The sequence below is a fragment of the Culicoides brevitarsis genome, chromosome 2 (genome assembly GCF_036172545.1).
Source record: "Culicoides brevitarsis isolate CSIRO-B50_1 chromosome 2, AGI_CSIRO_Cbre_v1, whole genome shotgun sequence".
Classification (NCBI taxonomy): domain Eukaryota; kingdom Metazoa; phylum Arthropoda; class Insecta; order Diptera; family Ceratopogonidae; genus Culicoides; species Culicoides brevitarsis.
In genome coordinates, this window is record NC_087086.1 from 8,031,585 (window position 1) to 8,052,684 (window position 21,100).

General features: G+C 26.0%; 1 protein-coding gene across 1 annotated transcript; it reads right to left on the reverse strand.

The window, feature by feature from the left end:
• Positions 1-74: 74 nt before the first annotated feature.
• LOC134828433 (uncharacterized) lies at positions 75-2,963 on the reverse strand. Its single transcript, XM_063841411.1, has 6 exons — positions 2,594-2,963; positions 2,327-2,518; positions 1,167-1,380; positions 959-1,112; positions 788-901; positions 75-170 (listed from the first exon to the last, which is right to left on the reverse strand). Exons 1-6 carry the CDS (start codon positions 2,961-2,963, stop codon positions 75-77), a joined length of 1,140 nt encoding a protein of 379 aa, XP_063697481.1.
• Positions 2,964-21,100: the final 18,137 nt, after the last annotated feature.

A 21,100-nucleotide genomic window follows, 5' to 3' on the forward strand; every position in this document is an offset into this window, starting at 1 on the left:
TCGTTATCAAATTTTATTTTATGTAAAATTTACGAGAAATTTTCATTTGATGACTTTTTCTGGCTTCATTTTTATTACAAAACAGTACTTTGTTTGCGGGAACCAGCGTTGAGGGCAGATTTGACAGAATCTTCTAACGTTGCTTTGGAACAGCAAGCCATTGAAAAGAACTAAAAATAATAAAAAAATATTTTTTTTTAAATTTTCATCATAATTTTATGTAAAAAATTTTTATTTTTGAATTTTCAAGCTTAAGACCCATCAAAAAGACATTCATATCAACTTTCCATAATTTGTGATCAATTTCAAGCATAAAAATTATCAAATGGGCTTTCAAAATAAAAATTACGTAATTTTTATTTTTCAATATACATGCTTAAGAACCATCAGAAAGGCATCCAAAGCACTTTTGTATGATTTTTGATCAATTTCAAGCCTAAAAATTATCAAATGGGCTTTCAAAATAAAAATTACGTATTTTTTACGTTTTTTTACGTATTTTTTACGTAATTTTTATTTTTCAATATACAAGCTTAAGAACCATCAGAAAGGCATCCAAAGCACTTTTGTATGATTTTTGATCAATTTCAGGCTGAAAAATTATCAAATTGGCTTTCAAAATAAAAATAACGTATTTTTTATTTTTCAATATACAAGCCCAAGAACCATCAGAAAGGCATCCAAAGCACTTTTGTATGATTTTTGATCAATTTCAAGCCTAAAAATTATCAAATGGGCCTTCAAAATGAAAAAATTACTAATTAATAATATTTTAGATGAAACTCACCTTGTAGAGAATGTTAAAAATGCTCATCATCGTCAATCCAATGAAAAATGAAATTACTGCACATAAATCTGCCAAGAACTGAGGCCACTCATAAACAGTTTTTTCACGAATATTCTGCAAATAGTTTTATTTTTCATTTTCGTCTCTTTAAATATTAATAAAAAAAATTACCAAAAATCGTTTTTCTGTGTAGTAAATCATCAATCGTCCCTTAACACTTGACTCGGAGTCATTCAAGGCAATCCTTCGATCGACAAATGTATCGTACGTTGTTAAGTCACAAACTCTGGGGCACGTACATTCTGTTCGATTCATCATTTCGTTCCTAAAAAAAAAATATTTTGCAAGTTTTTTCGTTGACTGTGAGGGAAAATTTTACTCATTCAAGTTTTCTTTAACGCTGATTTCGCCTCCGATGCTTCCATTTCCTCCTGGCAACGATAATTTGAAGCAATTTTCGTAACATTCCTCAACTTCTTCGTTCCAAGCGCAGTCCGTTTCTCGCTCGAAATGAGTCGCTTTGACTTTCACGTGCATCTCGTCGTATCCATGGAGATACAGGTAATCTGCGCGACCGTCATCAATGCAGTGATCTGTTAAAATATAAAAAAATAAATAAATAAAAAAATTCATCAAAAGTTGATTAAAACTTGCTTTGAAAAATTTCAAGACCGTTTTTAATTTTTTTTTTAAAACGGTCAAGAAAAAAAATTTTTTTATTTCTTCAAAAATCAAGGAGATTTTGATGGAAATCATCTTTAGAATGAATATTTATTCAATTTTAGCTTTGAAATTCATCAAAAGTTTGTTAGATCTTGACTTGAAAAATTTCATGACCGAAAAAATTTTTTTTATTTCTTCAAAAATCAAGGAGATTTTGATGGAAATCATCTTTAGAATGAATATTTATTCAATTTTAGCTTTGAAATCCATCAAAAGTTTGTTAGATCTTGACTTGAAAAATTTCATGACCGAAAAAATTTTTTTTATTTCTTCAAAAATCAAGGAGATTTTGATGGAAATCATCTTTAGAATGAATATTTATTCAATTTTAGCTTTGAAATCCATCAAAATTGACTTGAAAAATTTCATGACCGAAAAAATTTTTTTTATTTCTTGAAATCCATCAAAAGTTTGTAAGTTTGATCTTGAAAAATTTCATGACCGAAAAAATTTTTTTTATTTCTTCAAAAATCAAGGAGATTTTGATGGAAATCATCTTTAGAATGAATATTTATTTAATTTTAGCTTTGAAACCGATCAAAAGTTTGTTAGATTTGTTAGATGATTTTCTATTTAAATTTATTTGTTTCATAATTCAAATAAAGCTAAAAAATTATTATTTTGTTCGAAATAAAATCATCAAAAATTAAAAAAAAATATTTAAAAAAGACTTTTTCTCAAAAAATAAAAAAAAAATTGAAAAATAAAAAAAATCAGAAAATCATATTAATTTTTGAACATTTTGTACCTGACAGCGTCAAGGGGAAGACAAATCCGGATGTTTTCTGATAAAAAGAGTAGCATCATAAATCTTACCATCAAATTTATGTACCGTTTCGTGTATAAAAATATGCCAACCAAATAATTTATAGTCATCAATGGGTTCGACGTCATACGTGACATTTATCGTGTAGCCAAAACGTTTGCCAACATTATCGACTGGCAGTTGGGGGACAAGTGTATCGCACTGGCCATAAATGAGACTTGATGTCGAGTAGTTTTTTATCGCTTTTCACACGAAAAAAAAAAAGGAAAAAAGTTGTAAAAAATCGCCCCATTCTACCGAAAATCCATTATTTTTACCTATTTCAGACGAGAGTTTATTCAACTGGACGTCCTCAATAACCTTTCTTTGTAGCATATTTGCCGCAGATTTTTGACGTGTCGCTGGATTTTGGCAAATCGTCACTGCAGGATAGAACAACGATTGATTCACTTTTAACGAGGTGCGTGTTGCGTGCACGTCTTTGTTGAGTTTTACGGTGTTCGCAGCGATTATCGTCATAACGATGGAGATGTTGACAACGATCAGAAGCACTTTTAGGATGTATTGTTGTTCGCGACAAAAGAATTTGCAAATGTTACATGCCGAACAATCGCATCGTTTGGCCCTCTTTTCATCCATGGATGACGCGACGGATGTCGATGGCGTGTCAAATTGGAATTTCACCATGATTCTTCGGCAACGGATGAAAATGAACTAACGACCGAAATTTAATGATAGTTGGAAATTTTTTGTTATCATTAGATATGAAATTGATAAAAAACGTTGATGATGAACAATTAAAGGAGCAATAAATTATAACGGCAAAACACGTGTGATAAGAAAATTTAATGGAAATGACGTCAATTTTTATTTAAAATATATTAAAATTATTATTTTTTTTCAAATATTTTTTTTTAAATTTAAAAAAAATATTAAAAAATTAAAAAAGAGATAAATTAAATATTTTAAAAATATTTAAATAAAAATTAATTAAAAATTCAATAATTTCGAATTATTTTTTATTTATTTTTTTTATTTATTTTTTTAATTTATGTTATTATTATTTTTTTAAATATTTATTTTTTTTATCGTTTCATGAACAAATATTTTTTTTTAATTTAGTTAAATTATTTTAATTTAAAAAATTTTTAATTTAGCTCAAATAAATATTTTTACTAAATTAAATTTTTTTTTTAAATGCATTTTTTCATTTCTTTTATTTTTGCTTTTGTTTTATTTTTTAATTATTTAATTTTAATTAAAAATTTAGGTTAATTTAAAATTTAATTTAATTTAAATTAATTTTATTAAATTAATTTAAGGATTCTTTTATTTTTTTTTTTAATTTATTTTTAAAAATAATCATTCAAAAATAAAATATCAAAAAATAAAAAAAGTTGATAAATGTAAATAAAATCTTTAAAATTTTCAGTTTTTTAATTAAATTTTAAATTAAATAATTTTTTTAAAAATATTTTCCCTTACTTTTTATTTTTGCTTTTATTTTATTTTTTTTTATTTTAATTGGCGGGAAAACAAAGAGAGAATAAAACTCTTCAATTTCCTCTCTTATTTTTTTATCATAGGGAACTCTCATCTTGTTTGAGATTTTTTTCACAAAAATATTTTCATTTCACACTGAAATCTGCTTTTTCTCTCCCCACACAGCATTTTGATCTCTTCGTGCACACGCATGAAAAATTTTCATAAAATCCCAATTTCTCTCATCGTTCAGCATGAATTGTCGCGCTCTCTCTCGTTTGTTTGCTTTTAATCGAAAAATATGAGTGTGTGTACTTACTCTGCATAAATAATTTCGCGAACGTTGTTTTTGACGGGTTTTCGTGCTAAAAAGCGCTTGTTTGTATGCAAAACACTTCATTTTGAACGGAAACATAATTGAAAATGACCGCATGTGAATTTCTATCTTTTTAGCGATTTTCGTAAGTTTTGATCGTTTAGAAAATTAAATGTTGATGAATTATTTTTCGATTATTGGAAAAAAGAATTTTCTCAGAATCCATTACAACTTCATAATTTTTTGCACAAATCGTGGAGCAAAAAAAAAAATTATATAAAAATTTATGAACAAATTGATGCATTTCCTTTTTTTTTTATCAGTTTTGAACAAAAAAAAAATACATCAAAAATGCACGTCGTCGAACACCGAGCCTTCCTCTCGCCACATTTTTGTCGCTTGCACGATTATCCCGACAAATGTACAAAATAATAAAAATGAAAAAGTTTTTTGTGTTATTTCGGATGATTGACGTGGCTGATGCCAGGTAAAAACAACAGAATTCCGGTGCGACGAGTAACACGCTACATGTCGTTTTGTGATACGAAAATGGTCGAATTTCACTCTTTTTAAGAATTTTTTTTTTTAATTTCCTTTATTTTAAATTTCACATAATTTTTTAAAAAATTAAAGAAATATGTTAAAACTTAAACATTAAATTTATTTTATAAATTTATAAAATTTTTTTATAATAAATTTATTTTATTTATTAATTAAATTTTTTTTATAATAAAAATTATTTATATTTATGAAAATATTTCTTTAATTCTTTTTAAATTTTGCTTAAAATTTATTAAAATTTAATTTAAAAAAGTGTAAAAAATATTTTTAAAATAAAAAAAAAATATATTGAACCTTTTGAGAATTTTTTAAATTTTTATAAAATTTTCATTTTTTGTTAACAAACTTTAATACTTAAATTACCTTAGACTTGATTTTTTTTTGTATTTTATATAATTTAATTAATTATTTTTTTCCATTTTGAACCAAAAATTTTATGATTAATTTAATTAATTAAATTTTCTTTGATAAAAAATAAATAATTAAATAAAATCTTATTTAAATTATTTTAATTAAATAAAAAAATGTTTTTTTAAAAACGTTCAAATAATTTAATTTTTAAAAATTTCAAATATAATTTCGTTATTGATTATAATTAATTAAAAATTTATTATTAAAATTTAATTAAAAGTTTTATTATTAAAAAAAATAATTTAAACAAATAAAATTAGTAAAATTAATCATTTTTATTATTTATTTATTTAAAATTTATTAATAAATATAAAACATAAATTTTAATCATTAGAAAAAAATAAAAAAAAATAAATAGAATAAAAAAAAATTTTTTCTATTAATAAAAACTTAATTAAAATAAACTGAATAAAAATTAAAAAATATTTTTATCTTTTTTTATGAAAATATTTTTTTTTTAATTTTTATTAATATAACAATTAATAATTAATAAATTTTAATCGTTAGTAAAAATTAAAAAAAAAAATTTTGAATAAAAATTTAGTTAAAATAAAAATAAAAAAATATTTTTATTATAACATTTTTTTATGAAAATAATTTTTTTTAATTTTTATTAATTTACTTTAAATTAATTATTTTTTTTTTAATTTATCAATCTCTTTCAAATTCTTCAAAATCTCCCCTTTTTCAATCCAACGGAAAACAATTCAGAGAAAAAAACGGATTTTCCAAAAAAAAAAAAAAATCTATTCATATGCGCGTTATGAATGTATTTCTAGATTGCTGCACAAACCGAACACGAACACGCTCACAAAAACACCGATTTCGTACATTCCTCAGTTCATGCACTAATGAAAGTTGATTGGATTTTAACAAATTAGGAAATATGGTTTATTGGAATTTCCGATGTTGTTTTCTGATTCCTTCATGTGAGTGTGTGTTGCCATTGGTTTTTTCGGGCGATCGCCGCAAAAAGTTAAAAAAGGGAAAAAATTGAAAAAAATTAATCTGCAGCGGGCGAAAAATATTGACACAATCAATGGAATGTGACTGTAATGGAGATGCAGCTCGAATAAAATAATCGCATAAAATGTTGCCAAATGCCTTTTTTGTGTGAAAAAATTTTTTTTTTGGTCAAAAACGAGAAAAAAAAGAAGATAATAGACAACAACTTACGCCAGACAAACATTAAAAAGTGCGATTAATTTTAGCGCATTAAATGTTTTTGTTTGGAATTTTATCTCGTTCTAAATAAATTTTCGTTCGAGGCCGGGGAGAAAGAAATGTTTGCCGAACACACAAAAGAGTAAATGATAAAAATCATTAAGCGAGCTCAGCTTGTTTTTGGTTACTTTGCAAATTCAACCATTATTCATTTTTCCTCTTTTTTTGTGTTTTTTTTTTCGTTTTTCGGGGGGATTTCGAAATGCGCTACATTTTTAGTCAGTGCCTTTTTGAATGAAGAAAAGTGTATTATTTGCTTTGTCTTTATGACGAATTTTTTTCTTCGCTCGCATGTGATAAAAAGCACTTGCTACTTGAACAAACGGGCACCCTTCTGTGGAAATATTTACAGACAACGCTCGAACATGCAAAAAAATGCTTACGAAACACAAAAAAAAATACACACACACACATATTTTTCTTTGCAAAATAATATCTTTATGTGTTTTGCTGCCTACTTCTTTTTGTAACTGTAAATGTATTTAAAGGCCCTCATTTAAACTGTTTGTCTTGAAATTCGTTCTCGGAATGAAGGAAAAGAAAAGAATAAAATGAAGTAATATGAAGAATTTTCTCTCTTTTTTTGTTGGTACTTGAATATCCAGGAGATTTTTATCGTAATCGTTGTAATTTCTTCGTTTTTTTTTTCACTTTGTGTTTCTTTAAATATCTGAAGGAAAAAAAAGTTATTTACTTGTTTGGAGGAGGCGCGTGGTTGTTGTTGTTTATTGTTGCAGAGGATGGTAATTAAGTTATTTTTATTTTATTATGGAGTAATTTGTAGAGTTTAATTTTTTGCCTTGTTTTTCCGTAATGGTAACGGGATGAGTTATTATGATGGCGAAGACATTAAGGTACATGAATTTTGTAAATTATTTTTTTAAATAGATAATTTCTTTGAATTTTACAAAAATTACAGAAAAAGTCAAATATTTAGGAAAAATTTTAATTAAAAAAAATAATAATTAAAAATAAAATAAAAAATTATTTGAAAAAAAATATATAAAAAATAATTCAAAAATAAAATAAAAATTAATATTAAAAAGACTAAAAAAAAAATTTAAAAATAAAAAATTAATTTAAAAATTCAGTAATAAAAATTTATGAGATAAATTTGATTAAATTGACATTAAAATAATATTTTTAATCATTTAAATTAAATAATTATTATTTAATTATAAAATTAATTCAATATTAATGGAATTTTTTATGTACATTTTTTTTAAATTTGACAAAAAATAATATTTAATAAATTTAGTAAAAAAAATAATTAATTTAAAAAAATTAAAATTAAAAAAATTTAATTAATAAAAAAAAAATTCAAAAATATAAAATTTTTTTTTAACAAATTAATTTTGCCAAAAATGATCAAATTTAATTAATAATTTAATTTTTTATCATTTAAAAAAAATAATAATAAGGATTTTTTTTATGTACACATTTTTTTCAATTTTGCCAAAAATTCACATTTAATTAATTAACTTAAATTTAAATTATTAAAAAAAACTTGAATTAAATTGATTTTTACAATTTTTATGTTATTAATTTATTCAAATTGATTTTAATGTTAATTTTTAATAAATTTATTTTTTTTTATTTTTTTTAAGTTTATCTAAATTAAATTTCTATTCAACTATTTAATTTTTTTATTTTATTTTTATGATTTTTTATGAAAAAATTTATTGATTTAATTTAATTTATTTTTTTTATTATTTTTTAATTTTATTTTAATTTAATCATTTAAATTTTTTTTAAATAAAATATAATTATTTAATTTTAATATTTTAATCTTAACGGTAAAACCATTCAAATTATTTAATCAAAAATTCTCATTCAACTCTCACAAAAAAAAAAAGAAAAAATATTAATAGTAAATAATTTGTTTGTATTTTTGTTCATATGTCTGTGTCTATAATAAAATCTACTTGATACGATGTGTGTCTTTTCATAAGTCACGTTTATCTCTATTTATTATTATTTTTTTTCGAACGAGTTTTCTTTCATCGAATATTTTGCTTTTGGCAATTCATACAAAATTCAAAGACGCGAAAAAATGTATTGAAATTATCAAGGTCGTTCGTTACTTAGTAATGTTTATTGAGTAATTTGATCAAACGCCTTGTATTATGTTCTTTTCTTATTTTTTGTATTTTTCCATGAGTCTTTATTAGCTATGAATTTTTTATTTGATGTTTGGAGGACTCTTAAAGGGTTATCATATTTTTATATTTTCAAGAGTTTGAGGAAAAGATTTATATTTTTGTATACATTTTAAAAATTTTCTTTTATTTATTTTTTTTGTTTATTTTCAAAATTTTGTATTTAAAAAATTCTGAAATTTCAAAAACTGTCGTTTCTAAATTTTTTTTTATTAATTTTAAAAATTTAATTAAATTTTAATTTATTTAATTTTTAATATTATCAATTTAAATTTAAAAATTAAATTTTATTATTTTTTTTTATTAATATTATTTAAATTATTTTAACTTAATTTTTTTTTTCATTTTTCCGTAGAAGCAAAAATTGTGTTTAATGTTTTTGTAAGAAATAATTCTTCATACATTTTTCGAGACATACTTGAAATAAATATTCATGAAATCCGTCATTTATCAATTTCTTCTATTATTCCAAATATTTTTAGCTATTCATAGTACGTTAAATTCTTAGAAGAGTTTTTCAACATCCACTTCGACAGAAATATAAAATTACGATCAAAAACGTCAGACGATTGTTAAAAATATTTTCCAAGAAGTTAACCTAAAAATGACATTGAATAAAAAATTCCATTTAGTAAGAAAATCTTTTCATCAATATTAATTAAATAATTTTGAAAAAATGTCAACGACTTTTTAACGTTCAATGGAGACGTCTGGTTTTTTTTTATTTCAAATAAAATTCCTTCTTGGGAGTGTCTCCGTTCAAATTGTAATTTCAACGTAAATCAAGATTCAGATTTATTGTTACACATTTGGACCATCCACACAATAAAAGAACAATAAAATCCAGCAGAATAAAATACATGATAGGACAGGACAAGACAAGGGCATCGAATTGCCAAGGGACATAACACCAAAAACAAGAACAACAAAAAAAAGTACATAATTTTCATTCTCATGCATACAAAAGTGATCTCGGACAGCGAAACGATGACCTTGTTTCTTTTGTATTTCAGTGCTTGTCTTTTTTTTTATCGTCGATGTATAACATTTAAGGCAATCAATGAAGATGTATAATTTTTCTTTTTTTTTACGTTTAAAAAAAAAATAACGATATTGAGCTCGACATTATGTCTTTATCGCCTTAATATTTAAAAAAAATAATAAAATTAAATTTAAATTGAAAAAAATTAAATTTAAATTTAAAAAAAAATTAAAAATTAAATTTAAATTAAAATAAAAAAAAAAATTAAAAAATAAAAAAAAATTAAATTTAAATTAAAAATAAATTTAAATAAAATTTAAATTAAAAAAAAAATTAAAAATTAAATTAAAAAAATTAAATTTAAATTGAAAATTAAATTAAAATTGAAAAAAAATTTAAAAATTAAATTAAAATTGAAAAAAAAAATTAAATTTAAAAATATCAATTTATTTTTTAATTAATTTTTTGTCATTGAGGAGTAAGAAAATGTGAAGTGAGGAGTTCAAAAATGTAAAGATGTTTTTTTAATTAAAATTTAGATTAAAATTCAATTAAAAAAGGCATTTTTTGACAATTTTGAGGACCATGAGAAGTACAAAAATAGCAATTCACGAGGAGTATAGCAATGTTTAATTTTTGAGGAGTACAAAATTGTGAAAAAAATTTTAAAAAATGCTTTAAAAAAACTTTTCAATCGAAATACGATCAAGTTAAAAATTTTTTTCACACGAATACTTTTTCAATCATGTTTTTTCAAGTCGTCGTATATGTTTTTTTTTTGGGAAAGTGGCTTAGACAAATATCCCTCGACACAATCGAAAGAAACAAGAAAAATTAATCTTATTATGATGATCAATCCCTGGACACTTGAAGAACACACAAATTTTATTCGATTCGATTTGCTCGAGTCGGCAGCTGTATCTCTTTCTCTTTTTTATGTTTTTTTTTTGGGGACTGGGATGAGTGTTTGATTCGTATTATTAATGACTCCGTCTTCAGAGTTGAAGTAAAAAAATTATCCGAAACGGCGTCAACCGAAGAGTGACACTGATGTTCGCGCAATGTCATGCAAATAACGATCTTGCATCTAAATAAGGTGCTGAGTGATGATGTGAATCTGAGTATTAGTTAGTGAATAAAAATATCATCAATCAATTTGTGTAATAATATTTTCTTTTTTTTTTCTTCTCTCTCTCTCGTTTCGCATCTTATGCGGTTCCCCTTGATTGCTTCTCATCCGTCATGTAAGTTTTGCGCGTGCAGTTGTTTGTTTTTTTTTCCATCGTTTGTCCGTTCTTTGTGTTGTTTCGCATGTTGTTGATGGTTTGCGCTACTCGGAGAATGACAAGGGTCTGATTTGACATAAATGAACGAAAATTTATTATCTCTTCGTTTGTTATTTTTTTTTGGCGCTGCCATTTCTTCGTCTATCATCATCGTGCTTTTTTTTTTGGGTGTCAAGAGGGAAATGTTGAAAAGGGGTCTTATTAAATTTAAGTCGTGGCAGTTAAAAGTCACGAATGACAAAAAAAGTACTTATTCATTATCATCAACACCGTCTCGTACTCCTCAGATTTTTTTTTGACATATTTCGATGAAAGAAAGAATTTGTGATATTTTATTAAAAAAAATGAGTTTTGATAATTAAATAATAAATGTTTTAGTTTAAAGTTAAAAATTAAATTAAAAAAAAAAATTAAAATTTACAAAGAAATACTATTTTTTAGTTTTATCAGCGCCCTCTGATGGATATTTTTCTGATTATATTTTAGTTGCTTTTTTTGTTTTTTAGGTTTTAAAGAAAAATATTGAATTATTTAAAATTCAAAAATTGAAATAATTCTGTTTAAAATTTGCGATATGAAGATTTTTAAACTTCACGCCATCTAACGGATTTTTTTTCTTTTCTTAATTTTTAGTATTTTTTGGTCAATTTTTCTTTTAATGTTTGTAAGTGATTTTTTGTTCCATATCATTTTGTCTCAAAAAAAAAAAATAAAAAAAAATAAAAACATTCAGATAAAATAAAATTTAAATTAAAATTTAATTGAAATCACGCCCTCTATAGGATTTTATTCAAGAAAATTTAATTAGTTTAAAAATATTTTTTTTTTAGAAAATTTTTATTTATTTTATTATATTATTGTTACAAAAAAATTTGAAAATCGCTGTTTCGCTAATTCAATCTTTTAATTTTAATTTGATTTTTTTTATATATTTTTTTTTAAATTACAATTTTTTTAAACAGTATTTTAAAATTTATTTGAAAAAAATTTTGAGCAACTACCCTACTGTCTTCCAAATTTTTTTTTTAAATTTCTTACAAAAATAAGCCTAAAATTTATTTTTAAATAATTTCTTTTTGTATCAAAATTAATTAAATTATTTTTTTTTAATTAAAGGTCAGTTTATGGGACCTTTTTAACGAAATTTATATAAAAAAAATAAATTTAATTTAAACAATAAAGTGACAACTTATTTTCTGCTCTTTAATACCTGAGTTGACATGATTTAAACTTCACACGCTGTCGTTCACCCGTTTCTCCGAAAAACATGCAAAAGGTACAACACACAAAATCTAATCTTGTCTGTCTGGAAGATTAGAATATAACACAGAAAATTATGCTTGACTGCATCTCTGAGTCGATTCGATTGCCAAGCCATAAAAGACGACGACGACGAAGAGAACACACACCGAACAACAATAATGATAAAATATCTTGCTCCTTGTTTACAATTTAACATTTAAGCACAAGCTCATTTACATATATGATTTCATGTCAATATTTGATCGGTCTCTGTGTGTGTGTAGCACAGACTTTTCGCATCTTGTTTAACAACCTGATTTTGCATGGGGTTATGACAACGACGAACAACGTTGTGTGTCGCTTTTTAAGGTACTTAAGGGATACGGGTTACAAGACTTCACCTACTTGCCTTCTGCTGCTGCTGCTGCGACGATGATGATGATGATGGTATGGTAGAAGGATTGGAAAGCATGTATAAACAACATGCCGCCATCACGATGATCTTTGTGTTTTGGGGGTGGTTTGTTGTTTGACTTTCGAGAGACAAACGAAGCAAGTCAAATTTCGGGAAATAAGCAATTTTAAAGGAAATTTTCCGATATTTACTTTTTATTTTAATGTCTTTTTGGTACCCTCATTATTTATTGGAAACGAATTTTATGGGATATCACTCAGCAATATGCAGAATTACAGATAAACTTTTGTCATCATGTCCTTTTTTTATTGTCCTTGCAGGTCATTTGCCATGTAGCAACGTTCTGTGTGCCTCATGGATTGAAAAAGAGTTAAATTAACATCTCAAGAATTGAATTAATATCTTAAGATTGTACATTGGGGTAATATTTTAGAATGTGAACTGGGTCGAAATTTAAAAATGTGCATTGGGACAAAATTTTGTACATTTTATCCCAATGAACATTCTGAAGTTTTGACCCAAAACATTAAAAATGTGCATTGGGATGAAATTCCAAAATTCACATTGTAAATTAGAATGTGCATTGGGTTGAAATTTGAGAATATGCATTGGGATGAAACTTAAGAATGTGCATTGGGATAATTTTTTACATTTTATCCCAATGTACATTCTGAAGTTTTGCCCCAATGCATATTTTAAAATAGCATCCCAATGCACATTCTTAATTTTGACCTAATTTTGAAATTCAGACCCAATTCACATTGTAAAATATTGTCCCAATGTACATTTTTTATTTTTGTTTTAATTCTAAGATGTTAATTTCACTCCTTTTCAAACCAAAGATTGACAACAAATTCATGTGAAATTTGCTTGAAGATGTTTTAAATCAACGGGGACTCCTTAAACTTGTTTCAAGAACTTTCGTCTCTAGCGTCCCCTCGATGCAGGTTGCTGATATCATAAATTGTCTGTAAAATATGGTCTACTTATTAATTCTTTTCAGCACGTCATAGCTCTCTCTTTCTCTTTTACGACATCGAGACATTTTTACTTACAGCCCGTATTTGAGTTTTTCAAAAAAAAAAAAAAAAAAAAAAAAACTCGAACCAAGAGAAAAAGGTGAAATTTATAGATAATATAATGTGTCAGTGTGTTAGATGACCTGTCATTTGTATTATTCATATTTTTCTTTCACCATTTTCTCTTTCGGAGAAAATTTACACTGTTTGTCGGTCCATTCATTGATCCGCTCGAAAGGAACAAAACACGTGTGAATTTTGTGGATGATGACTTTCGCTTTTTCCACAACAACGAAAGACCTTATTTCAATAAATTTTCTGAAAAATAATAAAAATAATAATGGGAAACAGAAGAAATGTGATATCACCTGTGTTGCTGCTTATATTTCCTCTTATGAGAAGGTAAATTGTTTTTTACGAAAAAAAAAGAAAAATTTATATATTGGAGTAACATTATTCAATGTTAATATGGAGACGGTTGGTAATGTTGTTTTGTAGCAGGTGTTTTAACAAGATTCTGGTTTATTGACAACTTCTGGTTGATAGATTAGATTTTGTCGGGTCAAAGAGAATATTATTTATTTTAGCCAGAAATTGTTTTAATAAATGAATTTATTCAAGTTGGGATTATTTTCACAAATATTTGAAAGAAAATATCTGATAATAAATATTATTGTTAAATAATATTTTATTGAAATTGTTGACATATATGTATGAGAAATAATAATATGTAAATAAAATTCTGTTGAAAAATGATAGTTTAGAGTTTGAATATAGAAAATCGTAAAGATTTTATGAAATTCTCGGATTTGTATCTTTTGAAAAATTTCTTTGATTCTTTCAAAGAGGATAAAAATAATAAAATTTTCCTTTTGATCAATTCACAGTTTGATTTATAAAATAATGAAATAAATATAAATCTCAAAAGATTTTCTCAAGAAATATTTTTTTAAAAAGATTTTAGAATTTTTCATAAATTTCTTTCAATTTTACTTCAACTTTAAACTTATTTAAAGTTTCTATTTATTCTAAAAATTCAATAATATGTTATAAAAACTTATTTTATAGTTTTGAATTTTAAAATACAAAAAAATAAATAAAATAAATAAAAAAATTAAATTAAAAAAATAATTAATAAATAATTAAAATAATTAATCAATTTTAATTTATTTAATTAAATTTATTTTTAATTAATATTTTTTTTAAATTTTTTTATGATAAAATTTATTTAAAGTTGTTTCGAATTTTTCTTGATTTTTTTAAATTTAAATTTTGAATAAAAAAAATAAATCTGTATCAAAACTTTATGAAACTTTTAAAATTCTTCGGTTAATTGAACAATAAAAACATTGTTCAAACAACTTAAATTTCCAAAAGTTTCGCAAGTAGTTTTATTACAAAATCCCTTAGAATAATTGACTTATAAGACTTGTATGCCTTTAGTTATATTTTTCTTTCTGCTTTTATAACCAAATTTTCGGTCAAAACTTTTACAACGCTGAATAATTCAAAATCTTTTTTTTTTGTTTTGAAAAATTTCATGCCCGTGGTTATTTTTTTTTACAAACAACAAGTATTTTTCATCAAAATATTTCCTCCCGAAAAAACATCAAAGATCATGAAAATAATTTTGAATCTCTTTTCACAGGCTGTCAACTAGAAAAAAACACATGCACACAATCTTGTTTATTGCAAAACTTCATTTTGTACATAAAATGCGATTATTCAAATTATTACATGAAAATACAGGAGCTTCATATATGTGTTTTTGTCAACAACAACGCACACGTACAAAAGCAAAATTTAGATGTCGTACATAATAAAACGCAATATCAAGCTTGTTTTCAGCCCTTGCATATTTTCGTTTTGTGGAATGAGAAGTGCAGAGATGGAAAATATACAAATATTTATTTTAAATGCATCATCATCTTCTTGTTTATGAGTCAGATGATCCCTTTCAATATTTCAACATTTGGATATTTGCATATGGGGAAAATTCTCTCATAAAATGCATTTTACATGCAATGCCATAATGGGCTTGCAAGAAACAATTTTTAAAAGGTATTCAAATGTGGTTACACAAAACAGCTCAAAGTCGGCATTAAGGTTTGAATTTTCGGGGTTTAGAGAATTACGTAATGCAATAACATCATGAGGCAGAACACGTTATAAGATAAAGTTATGATAATGCTGTATAAATAAAAATACGAAGGCGGATTGTTTTTCCTTATACACAAGTGTGTATAATAATTTGAAAAGTTTGCCATCGTATAACTGAATTGAGGCAAATTAATGTACAGGGGAGACGAAGAAGGAGGCAAAAAGTAGATGAGCAGGTAAATCTCGTACATATACTATTGATTTAGTAAGGCTTAGCTCATCTCACACGAAAGGCAAAAGCAAACATATCTCAAATGATGAGATTGAAACTTTGGGTAAGTACACCGCATTTCGCAGTAAAAACATTGTAATGCTTACTTATCTATTTTGTTGCATACTTGCGATGTTATTGTTATTGTGTGTGTGTGTTTTGTAACTTATGAAGGCACAAACACGCTCAGTTGAAAGGCATCTTTTATCCTCGCATGCAAACGTAACGTAGTTAGGTGAAGACCCAAGGGGTAAGCTTTTCTACATTTACGGATTTGTGTATTTTCTCAGAAAATTTCACTGTTTTCTGATAGAAAACGTCAGCTTATATTCATTTTTTTCTTCTTTTTTTTTGTATAAATGGTAAATTTAATATTTGCATAAATTTGTATGGAAAGCAATCAAGCATTTTTTGGTGAAAACAATTTTTTTACATGAGTAATGTGTGTCTGTTTTATTAAGACGATTTTGATTGCAAATCACTTCACAAGAAATTGTTTTGATTTTTCGGCAAGTTTGTCTTTCACTTCAATTCACTATTGTACATTTGAGGTTTCAAGGATATTGTTTTGTACGTTTTAAAGTTAAAAAGTGCTCCAAAGAGACATTTTGAAAGTCTGTCCGTTACATCGACGTATGAGCTTAGATGCTCCAAATAAGTTTATGAGTTTTGAGATGAATCAATTTTTGTGATTTTCTGTTTTTTTCAATTTGGCAATGTTTTATTTGGCAATTGGCAATTTTTCCTTTTAAACTCATTCCTACCTTTATATCTTTGTTCGATTATTAGACTTCCTGTTGGTCAAGTTTTGTGCTTAATATAAAAAATTGCCTTTTATAAAAGAAACGTTGATTGCTTGAGATGTAAATTTCAAGCCAAAGTATGTTTAAAGGGGTCATTTAAGCATTGGATTGTGATTTCTTTTTCTCGAAGCAAATAATTTAAGTTCTTAACATCGCCATATGTCGAATTCGTGCCCATAAGAAATTGATTTGATTCAAATGTTCATATGCTTAGGCAGTTGCTATGTTTTCAGTAACTTTGCCGAAGAGTTAGAATACCAGATTTGTGATTCATGCGTTTACGCCGAATCTTGGTTGATACTAAAATTACAATACAATATTCCTTTGATACTTCATATAAGTTTTTTTAGCTTGAAAACCTAAAAATGTTTAAAGAATTAAAAACATATTTTTAAAAAAAACTTACCTTCAACATTTGTAAGATTTGACTTTTTATTTTTTGAAATCTTAAAATGCGCTCAAATGTCTTTAAAAACTTACCACAAATCTTTTTGATTTTTTTTTTCAGTTTAAAAGTTTAATTTTGTGATTGTTATTTGTTTCCTTCAATTTTTTTCATGTTGTTGTTTTTTTTATTCTTTCATTTTCTGCAGATCTGTCCTTCCTTTCCTCTGTTTACGCCTGTTTGCTTTGCTGAAAGTCTTTCTGATGCCTTGCTATTGTCTCTGATTTGCTTTGTTGTTATACCAAGATGACTATTTTGTTTTTCAATTGTGTAACAATAACTCGTCGACGACGCGACATTCCATTGTTTTATTTTATTTCTGTCAAAAATGAGAAAAAAAAGAGAAAAAGACGACATAAAATGTTCATAAAAAAAATAAATAAATAAAAAAAGTAAGAAATAAAAGTTTTACTTTGTTTCCTCATCTTCTTAATCTTATAACATGTTTTGCTTTCGTCGCACAAAATGTTTTCTAATTTCAATCCGAGAGTCAGTTTTCCGTTCCGTGTACATTTTCAAAGAGACGAAACTATGTAGAATGTTCAACAAGAAAGAACAACAATGTCGACGACGCAAAAGCTTTGAGAAATTTTCAACTTGAACATTCTTTCTCGATTTATTTGTAATTGTTTTTGGCTTTGCTCACTGTTGATATTCGGTCTACCTGTTATTTGTTTTCTTACTCCCTGATCTAAAGTTTTTCACTCGACGCGACGACATATGGGCACGTACTTTAGAGAAACTTTTTCCAATTCAAAATATTTGAAATTGTTATTTTTTTGTTGTTGTTTGATGATGAGAGACGAAAAAAAAGGTGAACAACCAGACAGGTTTTTTTTTTGGTTCTTCAACTCATATCCTTTTCGGCATCCGGTTCAATTCCAACTTAATTTATGCATTGAATTCTATTCCAAGAAGTCGTTGATAGATGCGAAAGAAGAAGCAGCAGATAAAAATGACTGGAAAAAGAGTTGGCATGTTAAATCAGCCATTATTCATGCGATCAATTCAATTTTCCGCATTAAAAGGAATAATTTTTCTCGCTGTCAATTATTATCGTCAATAACGGAGGCGCAGTAAAAGTTGAACTGAAGCAAATGTCACGAGATAAAAATGGAATTGAATTGTTACAGACATCGTGGGAAGAGATAAAAAAAATTGCGCAAAAAAAATTAATTGAAAAGAAAGTCTGAAGAAATGTCTTTCTTAATATCCGGTGCGATGGTAAGAAAAAAATTTAAAATGCCTTTTTTTATTGAAATCACGCGAAAAAACTATCCAGACAAATTTTATTTCCTCTTCATTTTCCCATAAATTCCATTTTATAATTTGATTGCTTTGGCGGACAATCATTGCCATCGTTATACTTGTCTCGAATGACGTAAACGCGATTTTTTTTTGCTGACCTGAACGCCAAATGCCAATCAATTGATGGAACGTTTTTCTCAAGACGCAACGAAGATCTCTTGTGATAAAAATCAATATTCACAGAGAAAAATAAAATTATTATTAGTATTCATGGAAATGCAATTCAATTAAATTGAATTTTTTTCTGGTACTCATCTTGAAGTTTTTTCAGATTTTTTTTTCAGATTCGATGCATTTGAAAAGGACGAGCAAATTTATTCAAGAAATGTTGAAAGAAAATGCAGATATACATCCGTCTACTTGTCTCCATAAATATTTGTGAGAAATGCACATAAACTTACCTGGTTTAATGTTCAAATCGGAAGTCTTCTTGTGGTTACTGACATCAGCGGATTCTACTTTGACAACGATGGACGACTTTTGGAACGCCTTTTTCCATAGGCTACACGAGAAAAACTGCAATCGAGTAAATAAGTTAGTACGACAGGATAACACAACAAAGTAAGGGCAAAATATGTGTTTGTGCAGAATTTTATCATTCTGTGCGCTGCTGAAACGAATTGGCTCGAGAGTTATTGAAATGAAAACACATTTTTTATAGCACAACACTTTTAACATACATATTAAAGTTTCCTCAAGTCTTCCGTTTGCAGCAAATATCGTCATGTCACTACTACTTCAACCTCTATTCCTCCTTGCTTTGAATTTAGTGCAACAAAATGCAAAACAACCAAGATACTCGGCAACAAGGAAAAAAAAATGTTGATCGAATTTTGTTCATAATAATAATGTGCATTTATGGATGGCAAGAAGACGTAACGTCGGAAATATCAATAAATTAAAATCTAATAGAAAAATATAAAATTGCGTATGCGAGGAATATTCATGGAGCAGATATTGGATTTTACTTAAATTTTGTTGAGTTACGATGCTCTTCAGAATTATTATTATGTAAAATATGTTTTTGAACTTCCTTTTTTTCCCAGCATATTAAAATATTTTGTGGAGAAATGTACAAGCTGTTTACAATATATTGAGAGATATTCAAAGACAATATTGCCGGGGTTGTGTGTCTTTTGTAAGCAGATTTTTCTTGAGAGGAAACAAAAGGAAGCAGTGGCGTAGAGACATGGAATGGGTAAGTTGGATATTAATTTGATTTTTTTTAAATTATTTTTTTAAATGTTTTTTTTAAAGATTTTTAGCAGCAAATTTTTTAAACGATTTTTAGCAGCTAAGTCTTGATTAAAATTTACGAGGTCTTCGGTATGTAAAGCAGAACGATCTTGATGACTATCTTCTATAACATTTCTCATCTGAAGACCATAAGCCTCATATGGAATTTTTAAGAGACTTCACAATCTTGCTGATGACATTCTGAGATGACAATTTTATCAATACTTATAGACAAAACAGATCAACCAAGAATAGAACAAAAAACCAAGGAGCTTTGTAAATATTGGTTTTGATTCTTCTTCAGGACATGAAAACCCAAATTAATACAAAATATCTTATATCAAAATATTGCCTCGAATAATTTGTTTCCTGTTAAGAGCAATAATACAATTTCAATGAGCTCAAGCTGCTTAAGCCTGACGTACAAGTTGCCTTCATAATATTTGAGGAGCTCCGGAAATAAATAAATTTCATAATCTTATTGTATGAATTTTCATGAAAAAGTTTTTTTGAGTTCTTTCTGTAAATATTTTTCTCTATAGATCAACAAATAGTGATGATTTGATATTTTTATAGAATTTCATACAAAAAAAGCCTGAATATGATACAATGATTAGAATAGTTATAAAATTCTTAACCCATTTCAATATCATTGCAAACAGCTAAAAGATATCAAACCTTATGCATATTGATCAAAATTATTCTCATAACCGTAAAGGTACAAATTTTTTGAGTCTGACATAATTCAACTACGCCACTGCCCTCTTGATAAAAAGGGGATTTAATAATATACATAAATTTACTTGATCTGGTATGTTCGTAGCTGTAACTCAAATATGCGTGGCTTCATGTTTTCTCCTACTTTTTTGGCAAGCATCCATCTATCTAGTTAATGTATTTATCTGGTAACACATAAAATATGGTATAATCGATTTTACTGCATACTGAGCAATCTGTAGTGTAGTAGTTATATAACATTTAATATTGACTGAGCAGAATACTGAAAATCGATAAGCTACCCTAAAAATGATGAATATTCAAAAATGCCCCCGAGCAAGTGATTCTCAGACGCGGTTAAGTCAAATCCTTCCACGAAAAATCAAAATGAAAATTGTCCCGTTTATTGTGGCAGAAAATCTACAATAGAAAAATGGAAAGGCAAGAGAATTATGAAGCCTTTTTTAAAATTGAATTTTTTTTTAGCCTAAACAAAACTATATATTATATGAACTTACAACAACTGGAACAACTTCTAATACCACTATTTCCGTAAAATGCTTTGCTTTTTGTTGTTACTCTTCGCATTATGGCTTGTATATAAAAAATTGGTTTCTTCATAAGAATACACAATGAGGGAATTTATTTTATATTTCAAGCATCACAGAAAGATGTTTTATGGTTCTTTCTTTTGGCTTCCTCCTTTTTTTTAACAAACACACACTTACAGCGATGTAGGGTTTATTTGTGCAATAAACGAAATAAATAGCGCTTGATTTATAAAGAATCTCATGGTTGATTGTATTTTTATTTACTTAGCAAATTTGAGTAAATGAAGAAAAAAAAA